This window comes from Nipponia nippon, unplaced genomic scaffold (genome assembly GCF_047370975.1).
Source record: "Nipponia nippon isolate SJK-2023a ecotype South Korea unplaced genomic scaffold, ASM4737097v1 scaffold_12, whole genome shotgun sequence".
Classification (NCBI taxonomy): domain Eukaryota; kingdom Metazoa; phylum Chordata; class Aves; order Pelecaniformes; family Threskiornithidae; genus Nipponia; species Nipponia nippon.
In genome coordinates, this window is record NW_028262313.1 from 14,181,226 (window position 1) to 14,197,205 (window position 15,980).

Consider the following 15,980-nt stretch of genomic DNA (forward strand, 5'->3'; position numbering starts at 1 on the left):
AAACAGGGTACAGTGACCTTAGTTCCTAACATTTCACATTAACATGCTTTCATGATCATCCTGCAGTGTCATTGCAAAAGACAGCTAAGGTTATTTGTTGCTCTCTCAACACTGTTCTGTTCTTTTCTTTCATGGAAGAATAGCTCCCTAGACCACCGCTTTCAGAAGCACTTGATCTTGCTAAGTGCTATACACATAACAGGAGGCAACCTGTGCTTTATTTGCCTGTAGGAATTTCTCTCCCATTTGAAGGGCAACCTGGGAAAAAGAAACTGTCTTGAAAACACAAGGAACTGTCTTGAAAACACAGAACATACAGACTTTGTTCTGAGATTTATGTGGCCTTTATTATGTATGTGGCGTGGAAGATTATTTCAGAGCATTTATTAGATAGAAACTTTAGAAAAAAACATGCTATTCACCTAATGCACAGCAGCCCTTTGGGAGAGGAGTGATTGTTCTCCCAGTTCTTCTGTTCTGTTTTGTTTGGTTTGGGGTGTTTTGGTTTTGTTTTTTTTTAATCTGGCTTAAAGCTTTTAACAAGTAGAGGAAGATGGTTTAGCTCACCTTTTGTATTCAAATTGCAAAATAGCACCAGTGCCACAACCCGGGTTACACAGAGACTGAAAGATCCCCTGGAGAATCTGACTTCTGCGAGTGATCGGGAGGACGCTGAAAGACCAATCCCAAATGGATGCTTGCTGCCCAACAAGCTCACAAATACAAACAACAGACTTCATGCCTGAATACAAGCCAAGAGTGTCTCCGTTTGTAAAGTTACCTTGTTTTTCTGGTCTTCAAAATGAGACAAAGTCATTCCTTCTTTTACATCGCTCAGAAACGACTGATGGGTTTTTAAGATACATCTGCTCCTGGCATAAACCTCAGAGGAGAAGGATTTGGGAGGGAGAAGAGTGTTAGCACAGAGGCTGGGCAACGGTGCTTAGGAGAGAGCTAGAGGGGAAGTGCTGGTGAAAAGGATCCCCTGAATAAGCGGGGAGGCTGCGAGGGCGGCTCCGGGGTGCGGAGGGGCAGAGAGCCGGGGCAGGGCTGGGCAGAGAAGGAGCGCCCCGGGGCGCAGAGGGCAGAGCTGGCCGGAGGGCGGGGGGCTGGAGGGGCTGCCTGAGGAGGGAGGGGGTGTCCCGGCACAGAGGGGGCAGGGTGCCGGGGCAGGGCTGGCCGGGGTGCCGGGGCAGGGCTGGCCGGGGTGGGTGCCGGGGCGGGGTGCCGGTGGCGGTGCGGCCGGCGGCGGCCGGCACATTCCGGGCAGGCGCACTGGGCGGCGCGGCGGCGGTGCGAGCTCGGAGCCCATGGAGGCGGCAGGGCCGCAGGCGCAGCCGGGGCCGGGCCTCGCGGCGGGGCCGCAGCCGGGAGCCGAGGAGATTGATATGTCCCTGGGTAGGTCCGGCGGGGCGAGGGTCCCTGCCCGGGCGGGGGGCGGCGGGGCCGGGCCGAGGGCGCTCTGGGGGGCCCGGCCCGGGGCTCCGTGCGCCCCCGGGGCCGGTCCCGACGCGGGGCTCCGTGCGCCCGGCGGGGCCTGGGGGTTTGGTTTGTGCTTGTGTCGTGGCCGGGTAGGCAGAGCCGGGCAGAGGAGCGCGGCGTGGCCCCGCAGGGCCGGTGCCCCCCTCTCCGCCCGCACCCGTCGCGGTGGAAGGGGAGCGGGCAGGGGAAGGCGAGGAAGGAGCCGGGGGGGAGGAATCAGGGCTTCAAACCCATCTCTGTGCTTTGCTGGCAGCACCCCGTAACTTCAGAGGGGAGAGCGTCAAGCGCCGCGGGTTGGGAGAGGCTTACGTAAATGAGCCCTCTATTGAAATAAAGATATGAGACATATCCTCGGGTGTGCGGGCTATTTATAGCAGCTTGCTCATGATGCTTGCCATTCCTCTGGCACTGGATATGTGAACTGTGCATAAACAACTGCCCTTTTATTAACTCCGAAGGCCTGGACTTCAGTGCTTGGACGATAGATCTTGGTGGATTATCGTGTTGACACCTCTGCTGTGGAAGGAAAGTCCACCAGCACCTTTTATTATTGGGTCAGCTTCCTAACCGAAACTTTGTGTCATTTCTTCCCAGCAATGAGCCACTTGTCAGGAATGGCAGAACATTTTCCACCGCAAACTCAGACTGATCCCTTGGCTGATGCACCCTTATTTTAATGGTGCCGTGAGAATTTACAGCAATAGTGGGTCCCTAATTTTTCATTTAGTTTTTTCCCATTGGTGTTGAATACCCTTTTTCTGTTTGCTGATGTGCGATACTCCCTTTGCTTTTGCTCTCCCTTAGTCCTTCCCTTGGTCAGACCTCCTGTGGTCCACCTCCATGTGCAATCCAGAATACACTTTACTCAGGGCAGAAGAGAGAAGTGGGAAACAGGAGCCCTGGTGAGGAACTGATACTTTTACCATCAGGTGCTTGTTTCTGTGCTTTCAGATACGTTGGTGAGTTAGCAGCCACAGGAAACTGCAGGAGTTACTCTAAAGCTGCCCTGATAGATCTAATTGTGTCTTGAGGGCATTAGAGGTACCTTAAATGACCTGTCAGGATCCCTTCCAGCCTTCTGTAGTACTCCATTACATTGCTCTGTTAACCCCATCGTATTTATAGGTGCAAAAGACAGGGTAACAACTCATACCCAAGCAAAAAAAGACCCTGAAAGGTCACAGAGCGGGCACCTGAGCGTTCATCTCCTCTCTGTTCTCAGCGAGCTCTTCTTCCCACTATAGATAGCCCACTCTTGGATGCCTGCATCCGCCTCCCTGCAGAGCAAGCAGGGATGCTGTCAGTAATGCTTCAAAGCAGTCTGTGCCCCAAATAGCACATGTCCCAAAGGCACACTTAGCTGAGAACATTAGTGCATTTGTACCGAGAACATCGCCCAGCCTCTCCCAGCGTGCTCTCTTCCTGGCAAACTTGATAGAGAAATCACAAAAGCAGTCACGCAGCCTATTCTTACATCTGCTCTCGTTTGTTTTCCCTGGGCTTTGTATTAATTTGGACACAGGAGTTTCTTGATAGAAAATGACAAGTGACAAGTGCTGGAGGTATGATGTGTTGTTCGTGATAATCGCCCATTGAACGCTAATGGCACTTCTATGCTTCCACTCCAGTGCTTCATTGAGGAGCTGGAGTAGCCACTGCCTTGGAAAAGGCCTGATTTGGACACTTCTTTCCTCGCTAATTTGTTAAAGTAAAGTTAAAGCATTCTGCTTGGAGCTTAACAGATACGGCTTTATTACTTGCTAATTATTGTCTGGAAGGTTTGAGGTTAAAAGAAGAAGTTGTTGGAAAATATGAATTAATGAGGAGATGTCCCTTTGCCTTTTCTCTTCATCAGAACAGCTTGAATTAAGAAGATCCCCTTGATTTCAGAAAAACTCATTGAGAACTGAGGGGCTTTGAGCTGTTTCTTGATAGAGCTCTGCATCTAAAAGTGGCTTGTGCATGGTCCAGATATCTCAACTTCCAGTGCCGTCTTTTAAAGAGTTAAAAACACTTGTTCAGGATGGGCATGAGCTTTCAAAACCCTGTCAGGTATATTCTGGATACTGCAGGTGGATCATCGCCTTCCTTTGTGTCCCTTGTGCTCTCCCTGTTGTAAAACACAGCACTTCATGCAGCTCAGGGGATGTGCAGCTGGTTACAGCAGCGGTGCCCAGGGAAGCACCTGGGATGCTTGCCTGGGTCCACACTGGTGAAGCACAATGGCAGTGTCCTCGGGAGAAATTTTGTGTCATTTTCTCCGTGCTACTGATATAGTTTTAAACTAAAAGCGTCTAAATCACAGGGAAAATAATTGGTTGTTTCATACAGGCTCTGTGCCTTGGGAACTGCATTTGGATGGTGCCTTGCACAGAAAGTGAGAAGTGTCTCACAGTTCATGGAAGAGCTCAGTGGAGTACATTTTCAGAGCTGCCTAATAAGAAATTTGGGTGAGGGGAGTCCTGGGACATTGGCAGGACATCCTGGGTCCGTTTTTCTGCGTTCAGGCTGTTTTATATCCCTTTTGTGGTGGGGTGGCGATAGGGACTCAGAGGTGAGAGGCAGCTGGGCCTGGTCCCAGCGCTCGTACTGCAGCAGCGGAGGAGCTGGCTGGTTGCCCTCCCTCCTGTCTGCAGAGAGCTGTGCAGGGTTCCCAAAATATCTTCCTGCTGCTGGCAGTGGGGCAAGCATGGAAATCGAATCGATGTGTTCAATGTGAAGCACGAGAGTTGGTGTGGAGCAGACAGGTCTACACGGGAGAATCCAAGTTTTGCAGGAGAGAGCAGGCATCCCCTGCGCAGTCCTGTGTTTGGGATATTCTCCCTTTCTGCTTCACCAGACAACAGCAGAAGCTAAGAGGTTCTTGCTCTGTTGTTGATACATCCTTATCCAGCTGTTTCTAGGTTAGCTATATTGAGTAATTAAGCAGGAATGTCTACCCCAGATAGTCAAAAAATCAAGTCAGGTCCTGAAGACTGTGGAACATAGAATACAAAGTGCTGCTGATACTCACTGTGCATGTTACATCTGGTTTTTGAGCCATGGATGTTTATGGCTTCAAGCTTCATCTCATACCACTGAGGGCTAGAAACTTGCTTTGTTTTTTTGAAGCACTGAGGAAAAACGTGCAGGTAGCTGACTCCAGGAGATGGGAATTGAAAGGAAACCATCCTACAGCTGCCTGGTGAACCATGAGTGTTTGCAGGACCATGATGTCCCCTTTCTTGGCAGTCGCCCTGTACAAGTGAGATTCCTTGCCCACAGCCCTCGCATCACAGCCTTCGCTGCACCGAGCTTCAGTTCTTCCCTTTGCAAATATAGGGGCTAGGGGGATGTTCATCTCACTTGTGTTTGCATGACACTTGAACAGTGTTTGTGGTGTTTATACATCAGGGACGTGTCCTCTGCACGGGGCAGTGCCCGTGTCCCACGCCTGGCAGGGGGAGGCCTTGGAGCGGCTGTCACAGCGTGGGTGCACCCATGGGTGCTTCTGTCCATTCTGCCCGCTTTGACCACCTCTCCTGCAGCCTCCCAAGGCAGATCTTCTCAAAAAATGTTCTCTGCCCAGCACTGAGCTCCCAGTGTCCCTGCAAAAACATATTCCCTTATGCTTGTGGGAAATCTGCAGGATCGGATCCCTCAGTGGGACGTGGCTCTGAAATCTCTGTCCTGCACGCAGTGGATACGTGCTGGATGGTAGCACATTTTTAAATAATTTGCTGCACTCTAATCTCCAGCCCGCAGGAGCCGAGTAAATTGATCCTATAGTTTCTGAGCTAAGCTTTATTGTCTGGCCAGCATAGCTCACAGAACGGCAAGCTCCATTTTTACTGCAGACAATTGCAAGCACCAAAAATGGGAATCACTGTTGGTAGAAAGTGCAGGTTTTATGGGGTTCCCCTTTGCCATTTTGATCTAGATGACATCATAAAACGCCACAGGAAAGAGCAAACAGATGCCAGCACCACAGGGGACAGGCGAAGGCAGCAGGTCAAGAACAGGAATTCGGCGTATGGGTACGGGCGGCCCCGTTTCCGCGCCTGGATGCAGAGGAATTTGCAAGGTAGGTGAGCGCCTCGGGATGGCGGAGGCCTGCCAAGCTGGAAAACACATTTCTGTAACAAAATACAGCTCTTAAATCCTTCTATCTAATTTGTGTGTGTGTATAAGATGTACTCAGGCTCTGAATAGCTTTTCTCTCTGCAACAACAGAATATCAGGGCCCTTTCAGAGCATAAATTCATCCATTTCTCTCCCTTCCACCCTCTCATGAATTACTAATTCAAAGTGACTTAATATCTATTCTCTATTCCCTTTTGGCTTTGCATATTTTAATTATGCCTCTTCCTAATCCTCTTTTTCCCAGAACACACTTAAATTACCCCTTCAGTAACTGTCTTTGATAGCTCAGTTATTGGAGCTAATTTGTCACTTTTGCCAACCATGCTATTTTTATGATGAGTTTTTTTTATAATACCGTGTGATCACACACTAATCTATGTTTGGTTCCACTAGCTTTTATCTACAAAACCAAAGTGATCGGCTGCATTAAATGCCATCTTTATCAAAATTTTGCCTTTTTTTTAAATTACTGCTAAATCACTTCATTGAAGATTTTAGTGACATTTTGCGGCAATGTCTTTGCAGTCTTCCCTTGGAGTGCCAATGGCACATCAGGACAGTGGGATTGCTGGGAGCAGTCCTGCTTGTCTCTGATCTGCCTCCCACTGTCTTGTTCTTGGTCTCCACCACATATTGCCTTACCGCGAATCGTTCCGGTTCAAAACAGGATGATGATAATTGCCCTTTGCAAATTGATTTTTCTGTCAAAAACACAGGCTTTGATATTCTTCCACACTCAAGTGACTACTGCATGCAGAGTCAAATAAATCAAACAAAATGAAACAAAATATTTTTTTTTTTAGCTATTTCTTAGAAAGGAGAACTTTTCTGTTCATTTATAAAATTATATCTGCTGGTCTTAGTATTTCATAGGTTTTAACTGAGTCTGAATTCAGCCCTGCCAAGTGCAGGGACTCGCCATGCTGTGTGGAGCTGATGTCAGTAGCAATTTTGGGAAGCTCAGCATGACTGGGAATTTAGCCCATAATTCTTCGGGGGCTCATTTCTCTTTGGTCCCTGCTGAAATGCAGTCCCTTCTGGGCTGAGATGTGATAACCGTTATCAAAATGACGATCAGAACAGCCCAGCACTGTAATGACAGGGCATGGAGAAGGGTATTATGCCGATTAAACCAGCAAGAGAATTCGTGCAAGTGAAGTGCTGTTATCCCTCCTGGAATATGGCTTAAATCATCTCCCCAGTAGGGGAAAGATGATTTTTAATGACAAGAAATTTGAATTTCAAATTTCCTCTGAAAAAGAGTCTGTCAGACATTGGAGCTTCTCCCCAAGCCGGACTAGCTAGGCAGAGGTGCCTGTTGGCCAGCCCAGGTGTGCTCAGCACCAGGCTCTGAGCATGCACCCAAACAAAGGGGGGGTCTTCCCCAGCTGCTGATGCTGTGGGGTTTTATTAAAATGCTCGTTCATTAATAAATATCTGCCAGACTTTTTGCAGAGATGGAGCCTCCCATGTGTCACACTTCAGGATACACGTGACAGACTGAAGCCTTGGTCCCCAGCTGGTGTGCACGGGGTACCCCTCGGAGGCTCCGTCGTTAGTTATTTACACTGGCTGAGGCATGCCTGAGTGCACCGCTGAGCAGAGGCTCTCTAACATGACCTGACTGACAGGGACATGATTTTCTAGTCAGGGCTGCCTTTTGCATCAGTCCCTCCCATTGCATGGATGAAATACCCAGGAAAGGCAGCTGAGCTCAGTCTGTCTCGCTGCAGAGGAGGTGCCCTCTCCAGGGTGCAGGAGAGCTGTGTTGCAAGGCTTGGTGGCCCGCAGGAGAGCGGTCTGGCAAACGGGCAAGAGAGAGGGGCAAGCCCAGGGAACAAGAAAGGGAAAAACAAACTGGGGGGACAGAATCAGGAGGGAATAAAGGGCCATTAAACACAGCAAGACCACAACTGGTCAAAAAGACACAGATTGCCAAAATTCAGGTGTTTCTAGGGAGAGGAACATTTACTCACCTGCACTTCTGTGATGAGAGGGCATCGTTTGCAAAGAAAAAACTGGCCCCACAGAGCTTGTGAACAGCGTTGCATCTTTGTGAGTGTTCCCAACCAGCACCTCTGGCTGTAGGGAGCGAAGCACCCCGAGGTGCTGTTGGGGAGGTGCTTCCCACGGGCATGCCCTGATGCCCTTTTGTTTTAGAGCCAGAGCAGCTCAAATCGTCTTCACTTGTATTCCAATGTAACCAGCCCCACGCTGGCGCTGACTGATGTTACACCCTGGGGCTGGAGCCTTCATTAATCACTGCGGTGATGGCCCCTGACAGCGATGTCACCGCTGCCTCAGAACAATTCATTTCTAATTGCTCCAAGTCATTATAAATTGCTGTGATGTAGGAATAGATGATACAGGATCAATACACGCGTCTAACTGCTCTGTGGTCTGTACCAGTGAGGTTTCGCTATATGGTGCAGGGGTTTAACCGCACTCTCGCTGCCCTCTGCCATACACTGCTTTATGCCTGATTTATACAGCCCTCTGAGTACGTCTACACATTTCACTGTATAGCGACTCAGAAAATGTCTACTTCATTATGACTACAGAAGTTTATCATGTGGAGTAATTAGGCTTTAATGCACTGTGCCTCTATCTGACGGAGCGCTTTGCTCTCGCTCGACACTTCAGCACACTTCAAAATCATGAACAGGCTTCGGGGAAAACATTAAATGCAAGATGGGCTGTTGGTGCCTATATACTGTGCAGTTATGTAAAACAGCACCAGAAGGTGCCCCCTTCAATATATGCAGTAAGTAAGGATATGTCAAGCTAAAAAAAAAAAAAAATAAATATATATATATATATATAAAAATTATGGTCCAGTCTTCACTTATCAACTGCTGTAATGTGGGCACTCAGAGCTGTTCCAGGCTGCTGTGAGGTTGGCTTCTGGATGCTCGAGTCACTTGTATATCTGTATCAAAAGGCTTTTTCCATTTCACAGTTAATTCATAGCAATGTGAGCTCTGACAACAGATTGACAGGTTTTCTGATGCGACCGTTCCTGCCTTTATTAGGAATCAGAATTGTGGAAGTCTTTTCTCTTCTATATTCTTTCAAATCAAATAATGTGTTTGTCAGTCTTACATACGATAAGAACGTTAGTGAGACATTGGAAAGATAAATTATTTAATATTCTGTAAAATTAATTTACTTTTCTGGAATAAATTAATGTGGTTCTTGCATCACTATTTATATAGATACTCCTATATCATATTAAGTTAACCTTGTAATCCATTTGCAAAACTGTAATCATAAATCGAGTTTTGAAGGATGCTAAAATAAGTGTTTATTTTCACAGGACCTAACCGTTTTAGAAGAGGGTTTGGACAACAACAATACAATCGGAGACAATTCAGGAATACTGTGCCTGGTCCCAGGAGAAGAGCAGCTGCCGCATTAAATGGAGTGAGCCCTTTAAATCGCCAGGCATCGGCTCAAGAGGTAGGGGGGTAAGGAAGGTACAGCTGTTCCCAAATGTCATGTAGAAATCTGCTGGATTTTATGATCCTGGATCACCCCAAAGAACAATCTACATAAAAAATTTACAGGCACCATCTTTTATATGCCTGTGCACAGCATTTGTATGCATAGGTGAGTACAGACACATATGCATATAAAATAGCAATTTTCCAGTTGGTTTTATAAGCTTATGACTTGGCATAATTTTACTGAATCAGTTCCTGTGGGTTTTACAAAAAAGATTTTTTTAAAATGTGTTCTTAAAAGATTTTAAAATATTTCCATAAAACCAAATTCCATGTCATCTCATCTTACTATTATCATTTAGAGGAGGTATGTTAAGATTCACCGTTATTTATCCTCCACCCAGAGCATTTTCTGAGGTTGAGTGAGGTCAAAGACCAGACTGTTGTTGACTTCAGGTGGCTTTGGTTCAGAGACATACTTTTCACTAGCAAGGGGGTATCCCCCCCACGCCCGAGACACTGATTCCCAGTACTGTGACAGCCATGGGTCAGAGTCAGTGAAAAATGCATTTTTTTCATTCATGGCTTTCCGTTTTTCAAGTTTAAATGTTTAGGTCTTGTATCTCCTCAAAAACACTTAAAAAAAAAGACTGAAATATTTTCATTTGGGTTTTGAGTTATTTTTAAGACTAAAGAGATTGGAAGGAAGGTAAGTGTTCACCAATAAGGTAATTCTTACAGCTTTCTTCCGAGTATTACTAATATTAAACTGGCTTGGTGCAGAAGGTGGAAATCAAGCAGGTAGATAGTCCTCTGCGAGAGGGGGCTGTTTTTTTCCGCACTGATGGAAATCCACTCAATTAGGAGGTCATGTATGCTCAGTAAGCTTTTAAAAAACCACCAAAGTGGCGAACATGATGGCACATTTAATGGCTGTGTCCTGGGGGTATAAATAAGAGAGCCCTAAACTGAGCATGCATGTGCATGGAGTGTGGTTATTCCTGAAAATAAAGACTGTGATGACTCAGATATTGAGTGTGGCTGGGTATTAACAGAAAGTAATAAGCAGTTGCTAGGAGGCATAATTCTACAGTAGCTTCTATTTTGCAGAAATAAACCAAGTGGGAAGAATGTGGAAACACATCTCATTTAGTGGGTAGTAACAGTGATGGTGGTTGTCCCACAGAAATAAATGGGACAGAGTCTGTGGCAGTTTGTATAAGTAACTGCAGGAGGACCTACACCGCTGAGGGGCCTTCTGATGTGCTTCATGCTTCAGGGCTTGGACCGGGCAACATAAGTGTCCAAACAAGAAAGAGTCAATGACCGAAAAGAAATCTGAGTGAAGCTATAATGCTTGGCTTGTGTGAGATTTGCTCTCCATGGACTAATTTTTTTTTGGTGTTTCTGCACCATTAGAATGAAACATTCCTCATGGTACTTGTAGTGTCATGCCCAGGAAGCGAGGCACACGTACTGATTGTTGACAACAGTGTCTACTAAGTCCAAATGTTGAGACTACAGCAACACTGCTTGGTAGAAATATTGCTGCCGTAGATACAAAAGACCATGGAAGAGACCAGGTTTTAATAGATTTAGCGAGGAATCAGTTTCCCATCAAGAAAATATCAAAGCAGAAAAAAAAAAAACTTGCAGAGCAGGGTTGTTCTGTTGCAAGACTGCAGAAGTTGCAAAGGCAAAACAGTTGGGAATGAGAAAATGGGGAATGCAGAGCGCACAGCACAGGGCTGAGCCCCCTTTGAAGCCATTGCAAGTGGCACTGAACGTGTCCGAGAGCAGTGAGGGAAGCGCTGCAGTGTCACAATCGCCACCTGCGCTTGGGAGTAGGCTGCATTTCCCCCTAGGCAGAGCCAAAGAAAATGCCAAATAAATGCACCAGCTTTTCAGGCAGTCGGTGGAGGGAAGGACGGTCGCGTGCTGTCACTCATGCTCGGTCCCTCTTCGGGCACCGAGATTGTGGCGCGGGTGGCAACTGCTGAGCTCTCGCTGCTCTTTCAGGGCAACAAGAACAACGATGCTTTTGCCAAAAGCAGCAGCAGCGGGCAGCCGGAGGGACGGCGACGGCCACCCCCAGGCCCCAAGAGATTCAGAGCAGCTGCTGCCAGCACCCACGCCCCGGGGAGAAGGTAAAATCTTTGGTAACTCTGGGCTTTTTTAGTTTTCGGTGATTCCCTGTGCAGCTCCTGGGGCTCTGCTCTTGGTCTGTGCCAGCTGGGAGTGGCTACAGCCATGTGCTCATGCAGCGTGACAAAAATACCCCTGGGTATATTAGAAAAGCACCTGGAAATAAAACAGCCTCATGCTGATAGTTAATAATTCAGGTGTTAGATCTGTCATTTTATTTTAGAAAGCATGGAAAATGTGACCTTTGTATTTTTCTTAAACTTTTCCTCTGTCACTTTGGGGAAAACTTTTGAAGGGTGAAATAACATTTATTTTCATAAAGGCAGGAAATACAGATTCCAGCCGTAAGGGATAGGCAGGGAGAGAGAGTCTGTTGCGTTGGGGGGCTGCAGGAGCAGATGCTGCGCCCCAGGAGTGGTGACAAAGGCAGGCTGCCGGGCGCTGGGCACAATCTCGGTGCCTGTCTCCCTGTGGTCCTTGCGTTCTCCAAGCTCGAAAGGAAGCTCCGTTGCAATCCCGTCTTTCTCTGCTCTGAGTGGAGCAGGGACAGAATGACCTCCAGGGGTCTCTTCCGACCAGATTTTTTTTCTACGATTTTCTTCCATGATTTTTTTTTTTTTGATGAGCAGAGTTCAGAACAAACACAGGCTGTTGCTTCATTTGAGCAGAAAAACGAGTTCCTCTGAAATCCTTTGCTGGCAGAAAAACCTGTTGGGCTGAACTTAGTAACACACAGTCTCATTTGCTTCTCACACTGCTTTTCAGTACCACGCTGGGTTAAGTATTTCAGAATTAAACCTTAGGAGAGACCTGGCATCATATTCACCTCTGTCCTTTTCTCTCTCCTCCTTTACCAGCAGGCCTTTCCGGCTAAACAGGGGACCAGCCTTCCAGCAGAAGCGGATGCAGCAGCGGTTCTCCAAAGCCAACTTTCAGAGAGGGGTCAGTATCGAGGCATTTTTTCTGCAGCCTGCTGATGGTGACAAGCCTTCAGTTTTACCAGCCTTTGCCCAGTTGTATCTTTGCTTCCAAAAGTAACTGGGAGAGATGGATGACTTTAACAACGAATATATTTCTAGGAAAGTATTTGCAGGACAGGCAATTTTTAGTGCCTTATAGTGACTTAATATTCTGGAAGCTGGAAAACAGAACCTGGGCAGGTGATAAAAGTAAACCTTGCAGCTTATACAGCAGCACGAGCAGGGCAAAGTAAAGCCACTCCATACAGATCACTGTGCCAGCAGGAAACACAAAATTAGCAAATTTCTTGACAACATGCAAGGAAAGAGCTATTCAGATACACCAGATGAAATACTGGAAAAGGAATCATTGTTTCTGAGAGCTAATTCTTTAAGTAATTTTTTTTTAAATATATTTCACAGCAGATGGATGCTAATGGAGAAGGGAAACCACCAAGGATGAGAAGGTAATTGGTGAACAAAGGCACACAGCAAACACGACGTGCTCTTTCACGCTTGAATCGAAGCTGGATACATCTCCCTGTCTCGGCAGGTGGCAAGTGAAACCCAGCCCTGGAGCAGTTCTGACGGTTTCTGTGGCTAATCCCCAGGCGGGCCAGACCGGAGCGTAAGTAAATGAGGTGATTTGTTAGGACGGGAGCCCTACAAAAGCCATTGCAAATCCCTTTAGCATTATTGCAGCTTCGCTTCTTCTATAATGAGTGCGCAATGAATGGTTCAGACCCAAAATGGTTAGCAAATGATGTCTCATTCCCTTCCCGGAGTATCTGAAATGAGATGGTAATTACCGTGTGGCTCGTTTGTTATCCAGAGTAAGGAGAACTGGAAGCGCCGGCAGCGTGTGGGAGGTGGCAGGCTGGTTGTGCTCTCTGTGGGGTGTCGCGGGGGAAACGCTGCGCGCCCTGAAGGGACACGGCATGCTCGCTGTGTAAGAGGAGCGCTGAAGCTGGAAGGGGGCAGCTTCACCCCTGGGCTGAGCCGGTGCAGCTGCAGGACCTGGCACCCAGCTAGGGGCAGAAAGAAGGGTGGGTGAGGGCACTTGGCATGTCCTGGGCACAGAGGGCACCCCATGATAGCCTTGACATGATACAGTCCCCGGTGCTGGAACTCTGCCTGCTCAGCAGCTCTCCTGGTACCCTTTAGACTCATCCAGGCTGCCGGGAGACATGCCATGGGACGTATGGGGCATGCGGGTGTCTCCTGTACTCCTTGCTGGTTTGCAGACGATAGGAAGTGAGCTGCCTTAGCATCCTGAGTGACTGCAGATCTGTGCTTTCCCCAGGCCTGGATCCAAGCGCCCGTTCCTGCGAAGCCAGAGGCCCCCGCCGCGGGCGGCCAAGCCCCAGCCCAAAGGGGTGCTGCTGAGATTCAACTTCCGCGCAATGGCCAACCAGGTAGAGGATTGTCAACGGGACAGGCAGCACCTTGCACCCTGCACCAGCCCTGCTGCTAAGCTGTTAACATCACACTCAGGTTTTTGGGGCTGCCAGTTGGGTTTATCTAGCATAACCCGGGAGGAAAGTCCTGTAGCTGTGTTGGCTAGGTTGCTCACAAAATTGAAGGCACCTGAGAAGACTGTTCAGCAACTACAGACTCAGCCCAATTTTCCCTGCACTGTTGGCCCCTCTTGGCCTGTCCATGTGCTTGCTTGGAGCGGGGAGATGTTCCTTGTGAGCAGTCCTGGCCGGGGACGACCGTTTCACTGTCGGTGCTCCCCACTCCTCAGAGACACACGGCACTTCTGGGCTTTGCTCTCTCTTTGCTTTGGTGACCTTCTCAGTGCCACGTGTTACGCTGAAGTATGGTCCAGGAGCCCTGGGGCAGGTCAGAAATCCTGCTCCACCTTCTCCATTGCTGACATTTCTTGTCTGGACGGTTTGGTTTTACTTGATGCCTTGTGCTCACATGCCATCTGCTTGCTCCTGTTCTTGCCGAGGACACACGGTGTCTTGGGGCTGGGCACTGCTTGGAGGTTTTCCAGCCACACACAGTCTGTTGAGCTCCTTGTCTCCATGTGCTGAGTGGTTTAATTGACTAACTGGCTGTGAGGCACCGTCCTGACTGATGGGCTCTAATCAATACCTCTAATCAATATCCCGCTACAAGTTTGGTCGTGCTTTGCCACGAGACGCGGGACTGACTCGCTCTCCCCTTCCCCTGCAGACCAGCCTGACGCTGGATGAGAGGTTCTCTGGTCTGAGGAATAAGAGGCGCTTTGCAGCAGCCAGGAGTGCCGGACGGACGGTCACCATGCCTTAGCACCGCATGCTCATCACAGGGACTGCCCGTAACAGTCCAGGCCCCATAACGGGCAGCTCAATAAAACTCAATAGATTTCCTCTGAGATAGCTAATTTGGCAATGTGCTGTCTCCTTCCTTACACACAGAATGAATGAGCGATTGAGGGCAGGGACGAGGCAGGGCGAGAGTCGGGGCCAGAGCGCAGGGCAGGTGGGACATGAGTGGGGTGGTGGAGAGGGATGAGTGGAGATGCATTTGCTGGGAATGCTCTGCCAGGGAGCCGCGGGGCTGGCACCAGCCCTGTCCCCCTGCCAGGGCACCCTGTGGTGCCTGGGGTGACTCCTGCAAGAGGGAGGGGGGACCAGCTCCAAGCCATACCTATGGAGCCTTCCCTGTGTTGTCCCATTGGTGAGACAGGGTTGAGGGCACTGTGCCTGCCCACGTGGGAGACAGAGCGGGGAGCAAAGCGGGGCTGAGGAACGTGCCCCAGCAGTGGCACCAGCGGGGATGCTCCAGCTGCCCGCATTCCCCAGCATCCACCTCATTGCCCGATTTGTTGTGCGTGCTGCCACCCCTGCCCAGAGGTTTGCAGTGTAAGACCCCTCCATCCTGAAAACGTCTCGCTCTGCCCCGATAGTCAGGCCTGAGCATCTTGCATTTCTCTTTGGTTTGCCGTGCTGTTCTGACTGCTGCTGCTGCCAGCCCGGTTGCGGGGATGGGGTGAGACATGCCGTGCTGTGCCGCTGGAGCGACTGTCCTTGGCGCGGAGCACAGACGGGCTGTCCCAGCCCAAATCAGGTTTTCCAGTGCTGTGGTAGTTCTGCATTAGGGATTTTGTAGGTGCATCTCCACCCGTGCTCAGAGCACCAGCATAATCGAACTAGCAGCTGCAGGAGGGAGGCCAGGCTCTACAGCAGTCCGATAAAGATTAGCTGAGCTGTTAGTGAGCTGGGTCTAGACATTTGTTAACGAACCCCTGCACCAACCGTGAGTGAGTGATCCATTCTCCACCCACTGCTGAAACCCAGCACTGAAGGCGCTGGACACAGCCTGTTACTGGGCTCTAAGCTATACTTATTAAAGTAAACATTTGATAGACTGCTTTGTATTTTACACCAAGCGTCTTTAACAAGAGACTGGACTCAGTGTTGGTTTTATAGGAATGTGTGAAATGTTGTTAGTTGACGAAGCGGTGATGTACGAGTCCAATGCACTGAATAAAAAACTAACTTGTCAAACGTCACCTCTGGTTATTTCTCTTCCTTCAACAGGCTTTTGGCACAAGTTCAGCCTCTCATTGTGGCACTGCAGGCCACAGTACGTGCGGCCACATGGGCTGCCGCCTCGGCACGTTGGGGGAGGCCGTGGTCCCCGTTGGTGCCCGCCTGTGGGCAGTGGGGCACTGGCCTGGCTGTGCAGGCAGTTTGCTGCTCGCAAAGCTGGCTCCAAAGCACAGCCAAAGCAGTGGGAGGTTTTCAGTAGGTATTTTGTAAAATCTTTGCTGTGATCTCTATTGCCTTTAATGTTATTGGCAAAATTATCAGAGCAGACCTGGCTCCGAGTATGT

The 15,980-nt window shown here is 48.9% G+C and overlaps 1 protein-coding gene across 4 annotated transcripts; it reads left to right on the plus strand.

Moving 5' to 3' along the window:
- Positions 1–1,253: 1,253 nt before the first annotated feature.
- On the plus strand, positions 1,254–15,656 carry LOC104012967 (UAP56-interacting factor). 4 transcript variants are annotated; one of them, XM_087749272.1, is made up of 9 exons: positions 1,254–1,398; positions 5,402–5,545; positions 8,921–9,063; positions 11,067–11,194; positions 12,050–12,134; positions 12,575–12,618; positions 12,705–12,779; positions 13,455–13,566; positions 14,336–15,656. In XM_087749272.1, exons 1-9 carry the CDS (start codon positions 1,311–1,313, stop codon positions 14,429–14,431), a joined length of 915 nt encoding a protein of 304 aa, XP_087605398.1. In that variant the 5' UTR covers positions 1,254–1,310; the 3' UTR covers positions 14,432–15,656. The 4 variants fall into 4 exon arrangements, with proteins under 4 accessions (XP_087605398.1, XP_087605400.1, XP_087605399.1 ...); XM_087749274.1 differs by having other exon boundaries at positions 12,578–12,618; XM_087749273.1 differs by having other exon boundaries at positions 12,053–12,134.
- The last annotated feature ends 324 nt before the right edge of the window (positions 15,657–15,980 follow it).